The sequence below is a fragment of the Leptodactylus fuscus genome, chromosome 1 (assembly GCF_031893055.1).
Source record: "Leptodactylus fuscus isolate aLepFus1 chromosome 1, aLepFus1.hap2, whole genome shotgun sequence".
NCBI lineage: Eukaryota > Metazoa > Chordata > Amphibia > Anura > Leptodactylidae > Leptodactylus > Leptodactylus fuscus.
Genome location: NC_134265.1, coordinates 20978836 through 20996219, shown reverse-complemented (window position 1 = coordinate 20996219; position 17384 = coordinate 20978836). Strand labels below are relative to the sequence as shown.

The window sequence follows — 17384 nt, the reverse complement described above, 5'->3', positions numbered from 1 at the left end:
CGTGTGCAGTAGTGCTCCTCCAACGCGCTCCAGCTCGCAATGTTCTCTATGGGAAAACGGCGCTGGAGGGTGCGCAGTAGCGCACCACAAGGGAGCGCTACTGTGCACGTGCGTGCTTTCAAACTGCGGTGAATAAGCAGGAGGGCTTGGAGACAGCAGTGGGTGTCCAGAAGCTATGACGCTAAGGGGTGCACGACACGCCCACCGTACACGATCAAGCTCATTTACATATTGATAACCAAGGTAATTAACAAAGGCATATCTTTAGCTCATAACCCGTAAATCTGCTGATTCTTTTAAGCAACTTAAAAGAACATCCCCATAGACTGCGGGCAGATTTTGCCAATTTACAGTACATCACGCTTGACTTACCTGTGTGCAGAAATTGCGGTGTACTATTTTGGCTTCAAATAAAAAGACAGAAATCAGCGTTTTCAGGCACTTTAAAGATCATCGTTTATTTACCGTATAATAAAAAGCTAGTATACAGAGGGAATCCGATAGCGGCAACAATCCTCATACCGTCTCACGTCCGTTTGTTGCTCTCCGTTAACATTAAACCGCCTTATAAAACCCCCTTGACGGCGCCGCTCCTGTGACTACACGTCCAGGTCCCATGGGCAGCGGGTTTGGGGGGGGGGGGGGGTAAGAGGGTGGATTTAGCGTCAACGTATTCTATGTACAGAGCCAAAACTATGGAAGAAATGTGACAGGCAACACTGAGCGCAAACATTAATGTGCGAAACCGCAGAATTGTACATACACACATTTATTTATATATATATAAAAGAAAAAAAAATAAGGAATTAGAGTTTCCGGAGATTTTTTTTTTTGGATTCCTGGTGAGAAGAATCTGTAGTTAAGAACACGCGGCGCATGCGACAGGTCTAAGGACTGATTGTGGTGACACAATGGAGGTCAGATTATTGAAATTAAATACAAAAGACAAAAAAAAAAAAAAAAAAGCACCCAAAAATTGCAATGGTCAAAATAGGAAAAAAAAAAAAATTACATAAAAAAAAAAGTGAAAAAAAAATAATTACGTAACAGGACAATGGTGCAACCGCTGCATGCGAACATGACTGACATGAGACACGGAGCACGGCGACTGTGGTTCACATTTCTCTGGCAAACCCGCAAATCAGAGCCGAAAATGTGCAAGAGATCAGGCCAGACATGGGGTGGACATCCAAAAATACTCAGAGGGGACGCCATGTTTATTTAACTATACAATTGCAGCTATTTACACTATTTATGGAATGTTCCCCCATCCCAAAATGGCTTCCAAAAACCACAGGACTTCTCTATGTGAAAGGATTAAAAATCAATCTCACTCTAGTCAATTTCCAGAGGGCGGAGGGGAGAGCCCGGGGGGGAGGGGCGCAAGCGGCTTAAAAGAGGAAAAAAAAATAGAATTAAAAGGTTTTTATTGTGAAATGATGACGTAAAATGAGGAGAAATGGGACTGAGCGGTTTGGGACTTTGGTGACTGAAAGGCAATTTTTTTTTTTTTTTGCGACACGCGTTTCAGCAGGATTGTAAACCACCGTGCCGGGAATATCTGCGTGCGTCCAGATCAGGATGGCTCTTAAAGGGACGTCCTGGAGACCAGGTCTGTGAGGTGCACAAACGTAAGGAGTACTGGAATGCCAATATGGCAATAAGAAGTATTCTCTCTCCGAACAGAAACGCGTCAGCGTCCGAGTCAAAAGCAAAAAAAAAAAAAAAAATTCCGGAAAATGTTGAGCGGAAACAACTGGTTTTACTCAATAAACACGCCCGTCCACTGGTGTTTTTACTTTGTAAAGGTGGACACCACGGCCCATAGGATTTCGTTAGCGTTGGGTTTGATGGCCTCGACTTCGGGGTCTAGATCGAGCAGCTGTCGGACTCTCTTCATGGCCAAGTCGTACTGGTCGTCTAGGAGCGGGGCGAACGCGTTCTCGATGACGTCAGAGGAATGGGCTAGATAGATTAGGGCCAGCAGACGCTTGTCCATGCGGTGAGGATCCTTCACCCACTTGTCCAGAACGGCTTCCTGCACTTTCTTGATGAGACGTTGCTTGATGTTGTTGTTAGTCAGCGGGTGCGTGGTCATGTCGAACAGCAGGAAGTTCTGTTTCTCCGTCGTCAGGACGCCTTTTTCCACTAGGTTCTTAGCCAAACGTTCACGGACATTTCGTAACTGGAAGTGGAGCTTTAATGGGTTCCAGGTCTCGCCTGCAAGGTACAGTAATAGTTTTTAATGCAGAGTCCAGGATATAAGGATCTCCGGGCCTAACGTTACGTGATTATGGGTCACAGTTTCTATAAGTTCACATTACACTTGTCACTTCTCTTCCATTTATTGCTGAGGCTGCTGAAATCACACGACTTCATTAACTAGAAAATTTACTCTAATGGATTTTAATACCGAGTCCTATATAAACTAATCAGCAGTGCCTGAAGGGAAGCAATACATCTGTGTGCCATCCTTATGAAGATACAGTGAGTGCCCGCTATATCTCCTGTACTCAGTGCTGAGGCTGCTGCGATCACAGGACCTTAGATTAGCTGGAAAATTAGCCTGCAAAAGCGAGCAGCTGCCGCTTTTGCAGGCGGATTTTGAAGCCGATTCCACGTCAAAATCCGCCTGCAAAAAACTCTGAACTAGCCTCTCCTGAATTCAGTCCTAATGCTCCTGGTATGACATGGTCACAGTAGGTTGCTCATACTAACAGTCACCGGAGGCAGCGCCACCTAGTGGATCCAAAGGAGACCAGGCAGCACCTAAGAGTACTTGGACGCCTTGCAAACAGCAGGCTGTGCGGGCATGATGGGCGCTGTAGTGTCACACCTGCTGGGGCTTACTTTATCTTCACTACCATTTTTGACCTTTGCAGTAGTAACCAATGAGCAGACATGGCAGTCACAGACATCTATAGGCGCTACCCTGTTTCCCCGAAAATAAGTCATCCCCCAAAAGTAAGACATAGCAGAGGTTTTGTTGAATTGTCTAATATAAGGCACCCCCCGAAAGTAAGACATCTCCCAATAATACGGTAATAATCTTTCTGCGCAAAGATTGTATGAAGAAAAACATTGCAGCCAGCTGAACACTGTGCGCAATGTTCTGTGTACACAGATATGCCGGCTGCTGACACCGCTGCAATACGTTGTATCTACTGTTAGAGCACCGCACACAGCGTTCAGCCGGCTGCAATGTTTTTCTTTATACAATCTTTGCGCAATCTTAGCACATAAGACATCCCGTGAAAATAAGACATAGCATTTCTTTAGGACCAAAATTTAATATAAGACACTGTCTTATTTTCGGGGAAACAGGGTATAGTGGCCGAATACACTGTCCATACAGTCTCTAAGTAGGAGCGCCCCCACTGAGGAAATAAGGTGACCTACCGCTAAGAAGTTCAATCCAGCTCTGCACCGTCTCTGGGGTTGGGGTTTCTTTGATGTGTTTTAAGGCTTCATCGAGCATAACATCCCCTGTGGGGGCGTCAGATTTGCAGATAACCTGCAGGATAGACAGAACTGTAAGGGTTAACGAACAATATGGAGAAGGCGACAAATCAGACATTGGGAGGTAGAACAGGGCAGGATTTACTTAGAGTACATGGCCCAGCATTAATGGGAATACAGCAGAAGGCAAAGTATGAGCGGAGCGCCCCCTGTCTGCACTCTTTGGATTTTTTGGAACCTTGACGATTATAACTTTTTTTTTTTTTTTGGTCATCTTCTAGTAAACCAGATATTGGGAGATCACCGCTCAGAGCAGGAAGCAGACAGCGCCGTTCTCCGTGTAGTGGTCAGAGCAGGTACAGCAGATCAGCAATCACTCTCTTGAATAGGAGGTAAGTGGCAGTGACTCAGTTCAGCCACTACACAAAGAACAGCGCTGTCTGCTTCCTGCTCCATTCTCTGTGTATCAAATATTACCACTCTGGGGATAAATGAATACCTGGGGGGGGGGGGGGATACATTTGGGATCCATATGGTGGAAAAAAGATTTAAGGACACCACTTGCAGAGTACTCAAAGGGTTAAATCTAGATTCACAGAATTTGTAGGATTTTGTATAAAATATTCAGGAATAAAACAATGTACATGGGAGTACAGGAGCGGATGAGAAGCGTCTCCATGCAGGAGCGGAGGTCTCTACAGTAACAGCACAGAACATAATACAATGCAGAACAATGGCAGCTGTAGGTGGCGCTGTACTGCGGCCTCCGCCATGCACTTGTGCTATATACGGCTATATACTGTATATATAGTAGCTGTATTATTCCTACCTTTCGGGCTAAGAGACTTTTACGCCTCATCCCACCAGCTTCTAGGGTGATCCGGCCTCTGAACGCCAGCTCTATCAGCATGCACCCCCGCAGACCGGCAGATATACAGTCATTCCAGAAGGAGGTGTAACCCTGGGGGGAGAAGGAACAAAACACCCGCTAAGCAATGCTTGTTATGTATACAGGTATATATACAGTGTACAGGAGCACAGTCCGGGTTTCCTATAACGTTACACCCCTATTCTCATCCAAGGTCAATGCAGAAATCAATGAGCAGAAGGATCAAGATGATACCCCAACTGGTTCTGCCCTATACAGAGGTGTTCCTAAAAATTGTAGACACGTGGGCATGCTGAAAAAGTCGAATTCTGCCTGATAAGACCCCATGCATGTGACCGAGTGAAACATGGACGGCTCCGCGTCCTATCCTGCTGCCATGGAAATGATATAGCGGTCATTGCACCGCTGCTCCGGTCCTCCGACTGAACAGAAGGTCTGAAGAAGGTCCATGGAGCAGAAACGTTTACTTATCAGTGGTGTCTCCGAAACCGTACCAAATTGTGCAGGGCCGTCACCTGATGTCACAGTCAATATGGAAACCGCTCAGTGCTGCGGGGTCCTCACTGTACAGTTTGTCTATAGAAATGACAAGGTAATAAAACATTCCTTGAAGGAACATGCGAAGAAACCAGAGCGGTAATAGAGGGACTGAGACCACCTGTGTGCATGAGCTGTACCCAGTGCTGTATCTAATGGTGCAACATGCAAGAACTAGCATATGTATATAAGGGGAAGGGGCCAAGAGAACCCAATACATAATGGTGCAACATACAAGAACTAGCGTATGGATATAAGGGGAGGGGGCCAAGAGAACCCAATACATAATGGTGCAACATACAAGAACTAGCGTATGGATATAAGGGGAGGGGGCCAAGAGAACCCAATACATAATGAAGGGAGGGGCAATAAAAAGTCTGTTGTAGGACAATCTCAGCACCTTATTGTCCACTCCCTATAGACCAGGGGCGGCAAACTTTTTTTTTTTGTATGGGGCGGCAGATTTAAAATAAATAAATCAAAGACACAGAACTGAGCGCGCCCTGCAAGAGTTGTAATGAGATCGACCTCTACATGGAAGTCACAGAGCACAATCCATATCAGCAACCAATTATTTAGTAAATTACACTTTTATTTCAGTGCCATCCTTCTCTAGTGATAGGATCGGCTTTCGTCTGAACTAAGGACTCCGCAGACATTGCCACACCTTGCCAGTTTCTACTTTCCTTCAGCAGCCCCGTGCCAGGTAGACATGTAAGAGGTGCCAACTGGAGGAGCTGGAGGGTGCGGGCACCTGCTATAGACAATACATGAGGATTAAGATGAAGCAAATGAGTGCAGCTCTGGAGTATAATACAGGATGTAACTCAGGATCAGTACAGGATAAGTAATGTAATGTATGTACACAGTGACTGCACCAGCAGAATAGTGAGTGCAGCTCTGCAGTATAATACAGGATGTAACTCAGGATCAGTACAGGATAAGTAATGTAATGTATGTACACAGTGACTACACCAGCAGAATAGTGAGCGCAGCTCTGGAGTATAATACAGGATAAGTAATGTAATGTATGTACACAGTGACTGTACCAGCAGAATAGTGAGCGCAGCTCTGGAGTATAATACAGGATGTAACTCAGGATCAGTACAGGATAAGTAATGTAATGTATGTACACAGTGACTGCACCAGCAGAATAGTGAGCGCAGCTCTGGAGTATAATACAGGATAAGTAATGTAATGTATGTACACAGTGACTGTACCAGCAGAATAGTGAGCGCAGCTCTAGAGTATAATACAGGATAAGTAATGTAATGTATGTACACAGTGACTGTACCAGCAGAATAGTGAGCGCAGCTCTAGAGTATAATACAGGATAAGTAATGTAATGTATGTACACAGTGACTGCACCAGCAGAATAGTGAGCGCAGCTCTGGAGTATAATACAGGATAAGTAATGTAATGTATGTACACAGTGACTGCACCAGCAGAATAGTGAGCGCAGCTCTGGAGTATAATACAGGATGTAACTCAGGATCAGTACAGGATAAGTAATGTAATGTATGTACACAGTGACTGCACCAGCAGAATAGTGAGCGCAGCTCTGGAGTATAATACTTCTATAAGTACCTAACCTTTATGGGTATACATAGATAAGCTGTATTGTCTATGAGGTGTAAATACAGCAGTCTATAGTTCTTCCTGTCAGTCATCACTTCATATAAAAGGACAATATTCCAGCAGTAAACAGCAGATTGATGGCGTTGCAGAATAGAAGGCGCCCACAGTGATCCGCACAGTAGTGTCACACACCCAGCATGGTCACCTTCGCAGGTTGCTAGGCAGCCATAGGAATAAGCGCACAATCGCCGGGATCAAACACAGAAGGGCTGTTTCTCGCTGTGCAGACTAGTCAGTCACTTCTTTTAGAAAAATCCAAGGCTGAAGTGCTTGAGCCACAAGTGAAACATGATGAGATTACTGACAAAAATTGCATTCATTTATAGACGTGGAGTGTGGCGATGTTCACACCGGTGGTAAAATGCAGCCTGTTATTCCAATGCTGGAGAGTGAGACGATTTCTGTGCGCTTCTGTCTCATCCCTGTCCATACGGCCTCATGCACACTGACCCATTATACTGTACACATGTATTATCGCCGGCCCATGAAGGATATTACATGTGCTGTGCGTGTAGTTTATCCAGGGCCCTGGTCTTGGTGCACCCAGCCCCCACACATGACATACAGTCCTATGAAAAAGTTTGGGCACCCCTATTAATCTTAATCATTTTTAGTTCTAAATATTTTGGTGTTTGCAACAGCCATTTCAGTTTGATATATCTAATAACTGATGGACACAGTAATATTTCAGGATTGAAATGAGGTTTATTGTACTAACAGAAAATGCACAATATGCATTAAACCAAAATTTGACCGGTGCAAAAGTATGGGCACCTCAACAGAAAAGTGACATTAATATTTAGTACATCCTCCTTTTGCAAAGATAACAGCCTCTAGTCGCTTCCTGTAGCTTTTAATCAGTTCCTGGATCCTGGATGAAGGGATTTTGGACCATTCCTCTTTACAAAACAATTCAAGTTCCGTTAAGTTTGATGGTCGCCGAGCATGGACAGCCCGCTCTCAAATGATCTGAAAACAAAGATTGTTCAACATAATTGTTCAGGGGAAGGATACAAAACGTTGTCTCAGAGATTTAACCTGTCAGTTTCCACTGTGAGGAACATAGTAAGGAAATGGAAGAGCACAGGGACAGTTCTTGTTAAGCCCAGAAGTGGCAGGCCAAGAAAAATATCAGAAAGGCAGAGAAGAAGAATGGTGAGAACAGTCAAGGACAATCCACAGACCACCTCCAAAGAGCTGCAGCATCATCTTGCTGCAGATGGTGTCACTGTGCATCGGTCAACTATACAGCGCACTTTGCACAAATAGAAGCTGTATGGGAGAGTGATGAGAAAGAAGCCGTTTCTGCACGTACGCCACAAATAGAGTTGCCTGAGGTATGAAAAAGCACATTTGGACAAGGCAGCTTCATTTTGGAAACAAAAATTGAGTTGTTTGGTTATAAAAAAAGGCGTTATGCATGGCGTCCAAAAAGAAACAGCATTCCAAGAAAAACACATGCTACCCACTGTAAAATTTGGTGGAGGTTCCATCATGCTTTGGGGCTGTGTGGCCAATGCCGGCACCGGGAATCTTGTTAAAGTTGAGAGTCGCATGGATTCCACTCAGTATCAGCAGATTCTTGAGAATAATGTTCAAGAATCAGTGACGAAGTTGAAGTTACGCCGGGGATGGAGATTTCAGCAAGACAATGATCCAAAACACCGCTCCAAATCCTCAGGCATTCATGCAGAGGAACAATTACAATGTTCTGGAATGGCCATCCCAGTCCCCAGACCTGAATATCATTGAACATCTGTGGGATGATTTGAAGCGGGCTGTCCATGCTCGGCGACCATCTAACTTAACTGAACTTGAATTGTTTGTCCAAAATACCTTTATCCAGGATCCAGGAACTGATTAAAAGCTACAGGAAGCGACTAGAGGCTGTTATCTTTGCAAAAGGAGGATCTACTAAATATTAATGTCACTTTTCTGTTGAGGTGCCCATACTTTTGCACCGGTCAAATTTTGGTTTAATGCATATTGCACATTTTCTGTTAGTACAATAAACCTCATTTCACTCCTGAAATATTACTGTGTCCATCAGTTATTAGATATATCAAACTGAAATGGCTGCTGCAAATACCAAAATATTTAGAACTAAAAATGATTAAGATTAATAAGGGTGCCCAAACTTTTTCATAGGACTGTATGTACGTACACTCACCGGCCACTTTATTAGGTACACCTGTCCAACTGCTCGTTAACACTTAATTTCTAATCAGCCAATCACATGGCGGCAACTCAGTGCATTTAGGCATGTAGACATGGTCAAGACAATCTCCTGCAGTTCAATCCGAGCATCAGTATGGGGAAGAAAGGTGATTTGAGTGCCTTTGAACGTGGCATGGTTGTTGGTGCCAGAAGGGCTGGTCTGAGTATTTCAGAAACTGCTTATCTACTGGGATTTTCACGCACAACCATCTCTAGGGTTTACAGAGAATGGTCCGAAAAAGAAAAAACATCCAGTGAGCAGCAGTTCTGTGGGCGGAAATGCGTTGTTGATGCCAAAGGTCAGAGGAGAATGGCCAGACTGGTTCGAGCTGATAGAAAGGCAACAGTGACTCAAATAGCCACCCGTTACAACCAAGGTAGCCAGAAGAGCATCTCTGAACGCCGCACAGTACATCGAACTTTGAGGCAGATGGGCTACAGCAGCAGAAGACCACACCGGGTGCCACTCCTTTCAGCTAAGAACAGGAAACTGAGGCTACAATTTGCACAAGCTCATCGAAATTGGACAATTGAAGATTGGAAAAACGTTGCCTGGTCTGATGAGTCTCGATTTCTGCTGCGACATTCGGATGGTAGGGTCAGAATTTGGCGTCAACAACATGAAAGCATGGATCCATCCTGCCTTGTATCAACGGTTCAGGCTGGTGGTGGTGGTGTCATGGTGTGGGGAATATTTTCTTGGCACTCTTTGGGCCCCTTGGTACCAATTGAGCATCGTTGCAACGCCAAAGCCTACCTGAGTATTGTTGCTGACCATGTCCATCCCTTTATGACCACAATGTACCCAACATCTGATGGCTACTTTCAGCAGGATAATGCAATGCCATGTCATAAAGCTGGAATCATCTCAGACTGGTTTCTTGAACATGACAATGAGTTCACTGTACTCCAATGGCCTCCACAGTCACCAGATCTCAATCCAATAGAGGAGCATCTTTGGGATGTGGTGGAACGGGAGATTCGCATCATGGATGTGCAGCCGACAAATCTGCGACTGCAACTGTGTGATGCCATCATGTCAATATGGACCAAAATCGCTGAGGAATGCTTCCAGCACCTTGTTGAATCTATGCCACGAAGAATTGAGGCAGTTCTGAAGGCAAAAGGGGGTCCAACCCGTTACTAGCATGGTGTACCTAATAAAGTGGCCGGTGAGTGTAGATCAGTTAGCCTATTCTCACCATCACACATCTAAGCGCAGGAAAAACCTGATATGATGATGCCAGTGTGAATGGAGCCTTATAGTTTATCTAGTAACATCAGCTCACAACTAGAATCAGACTAAACAGGTTTCTTAGCATAACACATGGGTGAACGTCACGTCCCCTATAGGTCTCCACTGACAAAGCGCTCTGTTGTGCAGTGTACTCCAGATCTGCAACGTGTCCAAGTACTGCACACAGGCCACAGAAACGTGTAACACGACACGGATAGCACGCAAGTAAAAGTGTGTGCCAACAGACCAACGGGAAAGACCAGGAAAAAAATCCGATATAAGAGACTTCGTTAGGACAAAGCACAATGATCACCGGGAACAGACACAACCTGGATATGAAGGATATAAGGAAATATTTTCTGCACAGGATAGGGGGATTAGTCAGATCACGGGGGTCCGACCATCAGAAGAACAAGGGACTAAAAGTCACCCTAAAGCCACTTTGTGAGTGAAGCACTTGGGTGACCAGCGCTCCATTGATGGCAATCCTTGCGGTCATACCCTCACCCACCGCACACATATAGTCGGTCATACATGGATCAGAATGTCCCAACTAGTGGGAAACAGGGTCGCAGGCTACATGGTCATGTGATGTAATGGTGCAGACACTCCCTAGGGAGCCCCTTATGTGTCACATAGAATAATGACAGGAGGCAGCGGACTGGATATACAATATAACCAGCTGACAGGGAGCGGGAACCTCATGGCTACTACAGAAGCAATTCTACTAATCACAATTAGAGATGAGTGAGTACTGTTGGGATCAGCCGATCCAAACAGCACGCTCGCATAGAAATGAATGGACGTAGCCGGCACACGGGAGGTTAAGCGGCCGGCCGCCGTCAAAGCGGAAGTACCAGGTGCATCCATTCATTTCTATGGAGCGTGCTGTTCGGATCGGCTGATCCCAACAGTACTCGCTCATCTCTAGTCACAATATATGGGGGAATGGCCTTATACAAACAGCTGCAGCAGGCTCTGACACTTATGAGCTCAGAGACAGGTCACACCTAGCTCCGAAAAAACATAGGAAGATGCTGAACCCCCCCCCCCCCCCCTCTAGCACCCACCCATATAATTACTAGCAAACACCAGGATGCCCCAGAGACCAGAGAAGTCACAGATCTGGCTGCCATATTACATGCAGATGTGATGCAATCGCTGGTAGGTTTCATCAGTAAAAATTGCATGCAACGTTTTCTGATGCAGGTTTAACAGCACCATGTGAATACGTCCTTACTGTCACTATTTGGATCCATCTTCTTGCATGAAAAAGCAACAAAGGTTTCCTCCAGTTATCTACCTCATGAATGGTCTGGAGTCCCAAATTACTAGAATTAAAAAGGGTTTTCTGGACCCAAATTGATTTTTCATACCAATGACCTATCCAGGGGACAGGTCACCAGCTTCTGATCTGTGAGGGCTGATGCCAGGACCTTGCACTGTTGCAGCAGGAGTGGACAGGGCGCGCGTGCAGGAGTAATAGAAGCTCCCAGGGAACTGCTGCGTCGCTCCTATTACTTGTTACACACACTCCCCATCCACTAGCAGCTTCTGACATATGGAGGCTGCTGCAACAGCTGATCGGTGCTGGGTAGGGGGTGTCAGACTCTGACAGGTCACATACTGATGAGCTATTCTGGGGCTGGAAAACCCCTTTAACCACGGGTACGTAATACAACATGGATGGAGGGATTCAGTGCTGTTACTACTGTGCTCAACAGTATGTGTAGCAGAGCTGAATAGGTCATTGGGCACTCACCCCCAAACTATGGATAGTACATATGACCGAGGTCTATAATGGTACAGGATTAACAAACGCTTCCTGGAAAACTTCTCCATCCTGTAACTTTTTGGCAACTAAGGAAGAGGAAGCGACTGCCCGGCACAGAGATGTACAGGCAGGGGTACGCACGATGTACAGGCCTCAATATAGCCATAAAAACTAGTATTTGACAACAGCTTTTAGGAGAAAAACATTAAGATATCAGTGACAGATACAGGATTCAGCCTCTCTCTTCCAAGATGTTCTGCAGGAGCTGCTCTGGCTATTGCAGAACCTCTTTCAGAAGAGACAGACAACAAATATAATGCCACCTTTTTGGATCAAAAATATTCTGCAGCAAAGGCTGGAGACGTCTGAGTACACAGGACCCATCCTTCATGTGTATATGTATAGCAGGGGGTGTAATGTATAGCTCCTGGGCCCCAGGCAAAATCTGTAATGGAGCCCCTACCTACATTATGGTATATAGAGTAATGGTAGCGGGATCTGGGGGGGCCCCATCATCTGCACCCACTATAGCTACGCCGCTCATGTATAGTCCTGTATGTAGTAGCACAACCAATACTGCACTGCCATAAATTGTATATCTCAGTCCGAATATAAACGTGACCTATTCACCATAATGATGGCTCCATTCACAGACAGCACTTGGATAGGAAAATAGTTAGTGTGAAATATTTTGATATTTTCCCCAAGACCCCTGGAGAATATTCACAATAAATTTTTTTAATTGCATTTTTTTTATCTACACACAACAGTATACATGATAGTATTCGCCTTCCAGGGCCCCGAACATTTTAATGAACAAGCCTGAACTGCAACAACAGACGGGAATAGCACGTGTCAGTGTGTGTATATGGATTTATATGGGGGAAAAAAATACCATTTTGGCTAAGCCTATGGCTATGTAGCCTCCATAGTAGTTGCCTCCATAGCGGCGATTCTCACTGACAGAGCTGAGCTGGGTCTTCGGATCCTCTATTCAGCGCTACGTAGTAATAGACCAGGCCGACTAGATTGTAGGAGATGCAGCAGTGAAGGCCTGCACCGTCCGCCAGGTGGTGCCTATCACATTAATGGGGCATCTCACACGACCTTGTTCCAGCCATTGGAAACTGCCATCCTAAGACCTGCAGGTTGAGTTGCTGTGACATTCAATCCCTATGGACTTGCCAGACCAAAGTGTCACTCGGTGATCTGAAACAAATCAATAGAAGTGAATGGAACGGCCATGCATGTGCGACTGGACCAGGGAACCCCGATGTCTGGAGTGGTCAGAGCTCTTAGAAACAGTCAGAGCTCCCCTATCCTGTGGCTATGCATATCTGGAGTGCACATCAGGGCTAGACCCGGGTGTGGATGGTCCTTGCGCTGATCAGCTGATTTAGTTGCTAGAGACTGTCTATAAGGTCCATGGCCAGAAGTAGCCCTGCACCACCACTGCAGTGTACGGCTCTGTGCACTGTATACAGTCTCCCACTCTGTGTACTGTAGTAGAGGCAGCTCTTATTCACATGGACAGGAACAGCTATATACCTTGTATACAACATCTAGCAGCTGACCCATCTGATAAGTGAGGGTCTGAGTGTGGGACCACCACCGATCAGACGCGGGGTGACAGCTCTACAGTATGTTACACCTGGATAATGCTTTTATCGGAAAATTCTATTGTGGGGCACCGGACCCCATCATTCTAGAAATAAGTCCCCCCCTCAATCCAGAGACATGGATATATTACACATTGGCAGACATCACATCCCCTGATGCGACCCGGCCCCCGTGAGGGGTCACATGACCACTGCACCCCCTACCTCATTTCTTTACATGGCAATACCTTGTCCTAATATATATACAGAGGCCATAGATGTGACCGATGATGTCATCAGATGGTCTATACATACATAAGCACCGGTGACACTACTCAGCGCCCCCCCATGGACTGTCATGGACTGTCATCAGATGGTCTATACATATATCAGCACTGGTGACACTACTCAGCGCCCCCTATGGACTGTCTATACATATATCAGCACCGGTGACACTACTCAGCGCCCCCTATGGACTGTCTATACATATATCAGCACCGGTGACACTACTCAGTGCCCCCTATGGACTGTCTATACATATATCAGCACCAGTGACACTACTCAGCGCCCCCCATGGACTGCCTATACATCTATCAGCACCAGTGACACTACTCAGCGCCCCCCATGGACTGCCTATACATCTATCAGCACCGGTGACACTACTCAGCGCCCCCTATGGACTCTCTATACATACATCAACACTGGTGACACTACTCAGCGCCCCCCCCATGGACTGTTATCAGATGGTCTATATGTATATAAGCACTGGTGACACTACTCAGCGCCCCCCATGGACTGCCTATACATACATCAGCACTGGTGACACTACTCAGCGCCCCCTATGGACTCTCTATACATACATCAGCACTGGTGACACTACTCAGCGCCCCCTATGGACTGTCTATACATACATCAGCACTGGTGACACTACTCAGCGCCCCCCCCATGGACTGTTATCAGATGGTCTATATGTATATAAGCACTGGTGACACTACTCAGCGCCCCCCATGGACTGCCTATACATCTATCAGCACCGGTGACACTACTCAGCGGCCCCTATGGACTCTCTATACATACATCAGCACTGGTGACACTACTCAGCGCCCCCTATGGACTGTCTATACATACATCAGCACTGGTGACACTACTCAGCGCCCCCTATGAACTCTCTATACATATATCAGCACTGGTGACACTACTCAGCGCCCCCCATGGACTGCCTATACATCTATCAGCACCGGTGACACTACTCAGCGCCCCCTATGGACTGTCTATACATATATCAGCACTGGTGACACTACTCAGCGCCCCCCATGGACTGTCTATACATCTATCAGCACCGGTGACACTACTCAGCGACCCCTATGAACTCTCTATACATATATCAGCACTGGTGACACTACTCAGCGCCCCCCATGGACTGTCATGGATGTCATCAGATGTTCTATACATATATCAGCACTGGTGACACTACTCAGCGCCCCCTATGGACTGTCTATACATATATCAGCACCGGTGACACTACTCAGCGCCCCCTATGGACTGTCTATACATATATCAGCACCGGTGACACTACTCAGCGCCCCCTATGGACTGTCTATACATATATCAGCACCGGTGACACTACTCAGCGCCCCCTATGGACTGTCTATACATATATCAGTACTGGTGACACTACTCAGCGCCCCCCATGGACTGTCATCAGATGGTCTATACATATGACACTACTCAGCGCCCCCTATGGACTGTCTATACATATATCAGTACTGGTGACACTACTCAGCGCCCCCCATGGACTGTCATCAGATGGTCTATACATATGACACTACTCAGCGCCCCCCATGGACTGTCTATACATATATCAGTACTGGTGACACTACTCAGCGCCCCCTATGGACTGTTCTTGGAGATTTTGTGGCTCCATCTTTGAGCAGACCCCCTATTGGCCGCCATGACACCCATGTAAACAAAGCCTCTGAGGGCCATGTACACACCGCCTCACCTCCCTGTCCTTCAGCCCCAGCAGCAGCACTTCCTCCATCAGGGTCAGCCTGGCCTCCTTGTCCCCGGCCCGGTCCTCATCCTCCTGCTCCTCTCGCTCCCGCTCCTCGGTCTGGCCCTCGGCCGCCTTCTCCCGGTCGCTGCGGGAGGCCTCGGTGCGGCGCTGCACAAGGCCGGAGTTGCGTTGGGTGACGGACGTCATGTCTGAGGGGGGCGCTAATGTAATGTCACAGGAGGCACTGGGGGGCGGGGGAGGGCTATCTGGCTGCCCAGGCTGCGCTCATCAGGCCCCGCTCTTTCCCCCCCGGTGCGTCTCCGGTTCTGCGCTCTGCTGCAGGAACAAGCTGCTTGCTCGGTATTCGGCCAAGATGGCGGCTCTCGCTGACGTCACCAGAGGATGTGGCACAGACTATGCGAGAGGCGGAGACTCGGCCCACACCGGAAGTGATGTCACGGGTGGGCGGGCGCCACGGTCAGGTGATGTACAGGTGAGAGGGACACGGCCCGGGCAGCCCCGCCCCTAAATCTAGCAGAGATTTAGCTAAACCAGAGGGGAAAGGGGAGGAGTCTCTTAAGGCAGCCAATCAGATACCAGCTCTTATTTTTGAAATACAGGGTGGGGCAAAAGATATGAACCGGTATTGACCGGCTAGCGCTCAGCCTGTGGTGGTGGGAAGAGGGGCTGGGCCTCGTCAGTAGCATCCATGCCTTGGACGGGAGAGCATCATGGGTTTGCTGTGGGAATGTTTTTTCAAAATGCACACCTCCCAACTTTTGAAGAACTGAAAGAGGGACAATGCGCGCCACTGCAAATTTAGCCCCGCCCGTTTTTGTGTTGACTCCGCCCACTCATTAATTTTTCATGTTCCCGCACACAGTATAATCCTCCTACAGTCACCCGTAAATTATATGTCCCCCCTCTATCTCTCCCCCAGTTTCATATACACCCTTCATCTCTGCCCCCAGATTCATGTCCCCACATCTCTGCCCCCAGATTCATGTCCCCACATCTCTGCCCCCAGATTCATGTCCCCACATCTCTGCCCCCAGATTCATGTCCCCACATCTCTGCCCCCAGATTCATGTCCCCCTTCCATCTCTGCCCCCAGATTCATGTCCCCCTTCCATCTCTGCCCCCAGATTCATGTCCCTCCATCTCTGCCCCCAGATTCATGTCCCCTCCATATCTGCCCTCAGATTCATGTCCCCTCCATCTCTGCCCCCAGATTCATGTCTCCACATCTCTGCCCCCAGATTCATGTCCCCCCATCTCTTCCCCCCAGATTCATGTCCCCCATCTCTTCCCCCTAGATTCATGTCCCCCCATCTCTGTCCCCAGATTCATGTTCCCTCCATCTCTGCCCCCAGATTCATGTCCCTCCATCTCTGCCCCCAGATTCATGTCTCCACATCTCTGCCCCCAGATTCATGTCCCCCCATCTCTTCCCCCCAGATTCATGTCCCCCATCTCTTCCCCCTAGATTCATGTCCCCCCATCTCTGTCCCCAGATTCATGTTCCCTCCATCTCTGCCCCCAGATTCATGTCCCTCCATCTCTGCCCCCAGATTCATGTCTCCACATCTCTGCCCCCAGATTAATGTCCCCCCATCTCTTCCCCCCAGATTCATGTCCCCCATCTCTTCCCCCTAGATTCATGTCCCTCCATCTCTGCCCCCAGATTCCTGTCCCCCCATCTCTGCCCCCAGTTTCATGTCCCCTCCATCTCTGTCCCCAGATTCATGTCCCTCCATCTCTGCCCCCAGATTCATGTCCCCCCATCCCTGCCCCCAGATTCATGTCCCCCCATCCCTGCCCCCAGATTCATGTCCCCCATCCCTGCCCCCAGATTCATGTCCCCCCATCCCTGCCCCCAGATTCATGTCCCCTCCATCTCTGCCCCCAGATTCATGTCCCCTCCATCTCTGCCCCCAGATTCATGTCCTCTCCATCTCTGCCCCCAGATTCATGTCCCTCCATCTCTGCCCCCAGATTAATTTCCCCTCCATCTCTGCATCACGTCTACAAGCCAGTAG

The 17384-nt window shown here is 47.5% G+C and overlaps 1 protein-coding gene across 1 annotated transcript; it reads right to left on the bottom strand.

Moving 5' to 3' along the window:
- Positions 1-431: 431 nt before the first annotated feature.
- GOLPH3 (golgi phosphoprotein 3) lies at positions 432-15741 on the bottom strand. Its single transcript, XM_075268172.1, has 4 exons — positions 15352-15741; positions 4289-4420; positions 3400-3514; positions 432-2220 (listed from the first exon to the last, which is right to left on the bottom strand). The coding sequence occupies exons 1-4, from the start codon at positions 15550-15552 to the stop codon at positions 1796-1798; spliced, it is 873 nt and encodes a 290-aa protein (XP_075124273.1). The 5' UTR covers positions 15553-15741; the 3' UTR covers positions 432-1795.
- Positions 15742-17384: the final 1643 nt, after the last annotated feature.

What these genes read in the sequence shown, in the direction of transcription:
- GOLPH3 (XM_075268172.1), bottom strand. Translation starts at nt 15,552, where the DNA reads ATGACGTCCGTCACCCAACGCAACTCCGGCCTTGTGCAGCGCCGCACC. An exon ending in TGGGGCTGAAGGACAGGGAG is followed by an intron (nt 4,421 to 15,351) that starts GTGAGGCGGTGT and finishes TTCTCCCCCCAG; the next exon opens with GGTTACACCTCCTTCTGGAA. An exon ending in CTGGATTGAACTTCTTAGCG is followed by an intron (nt 2,221 to 3,399) that starts GTAGGTCACCTT and finishes TGTACCTTGCAG; the next exon opens with GCGAGACCTGGAACCCATTA.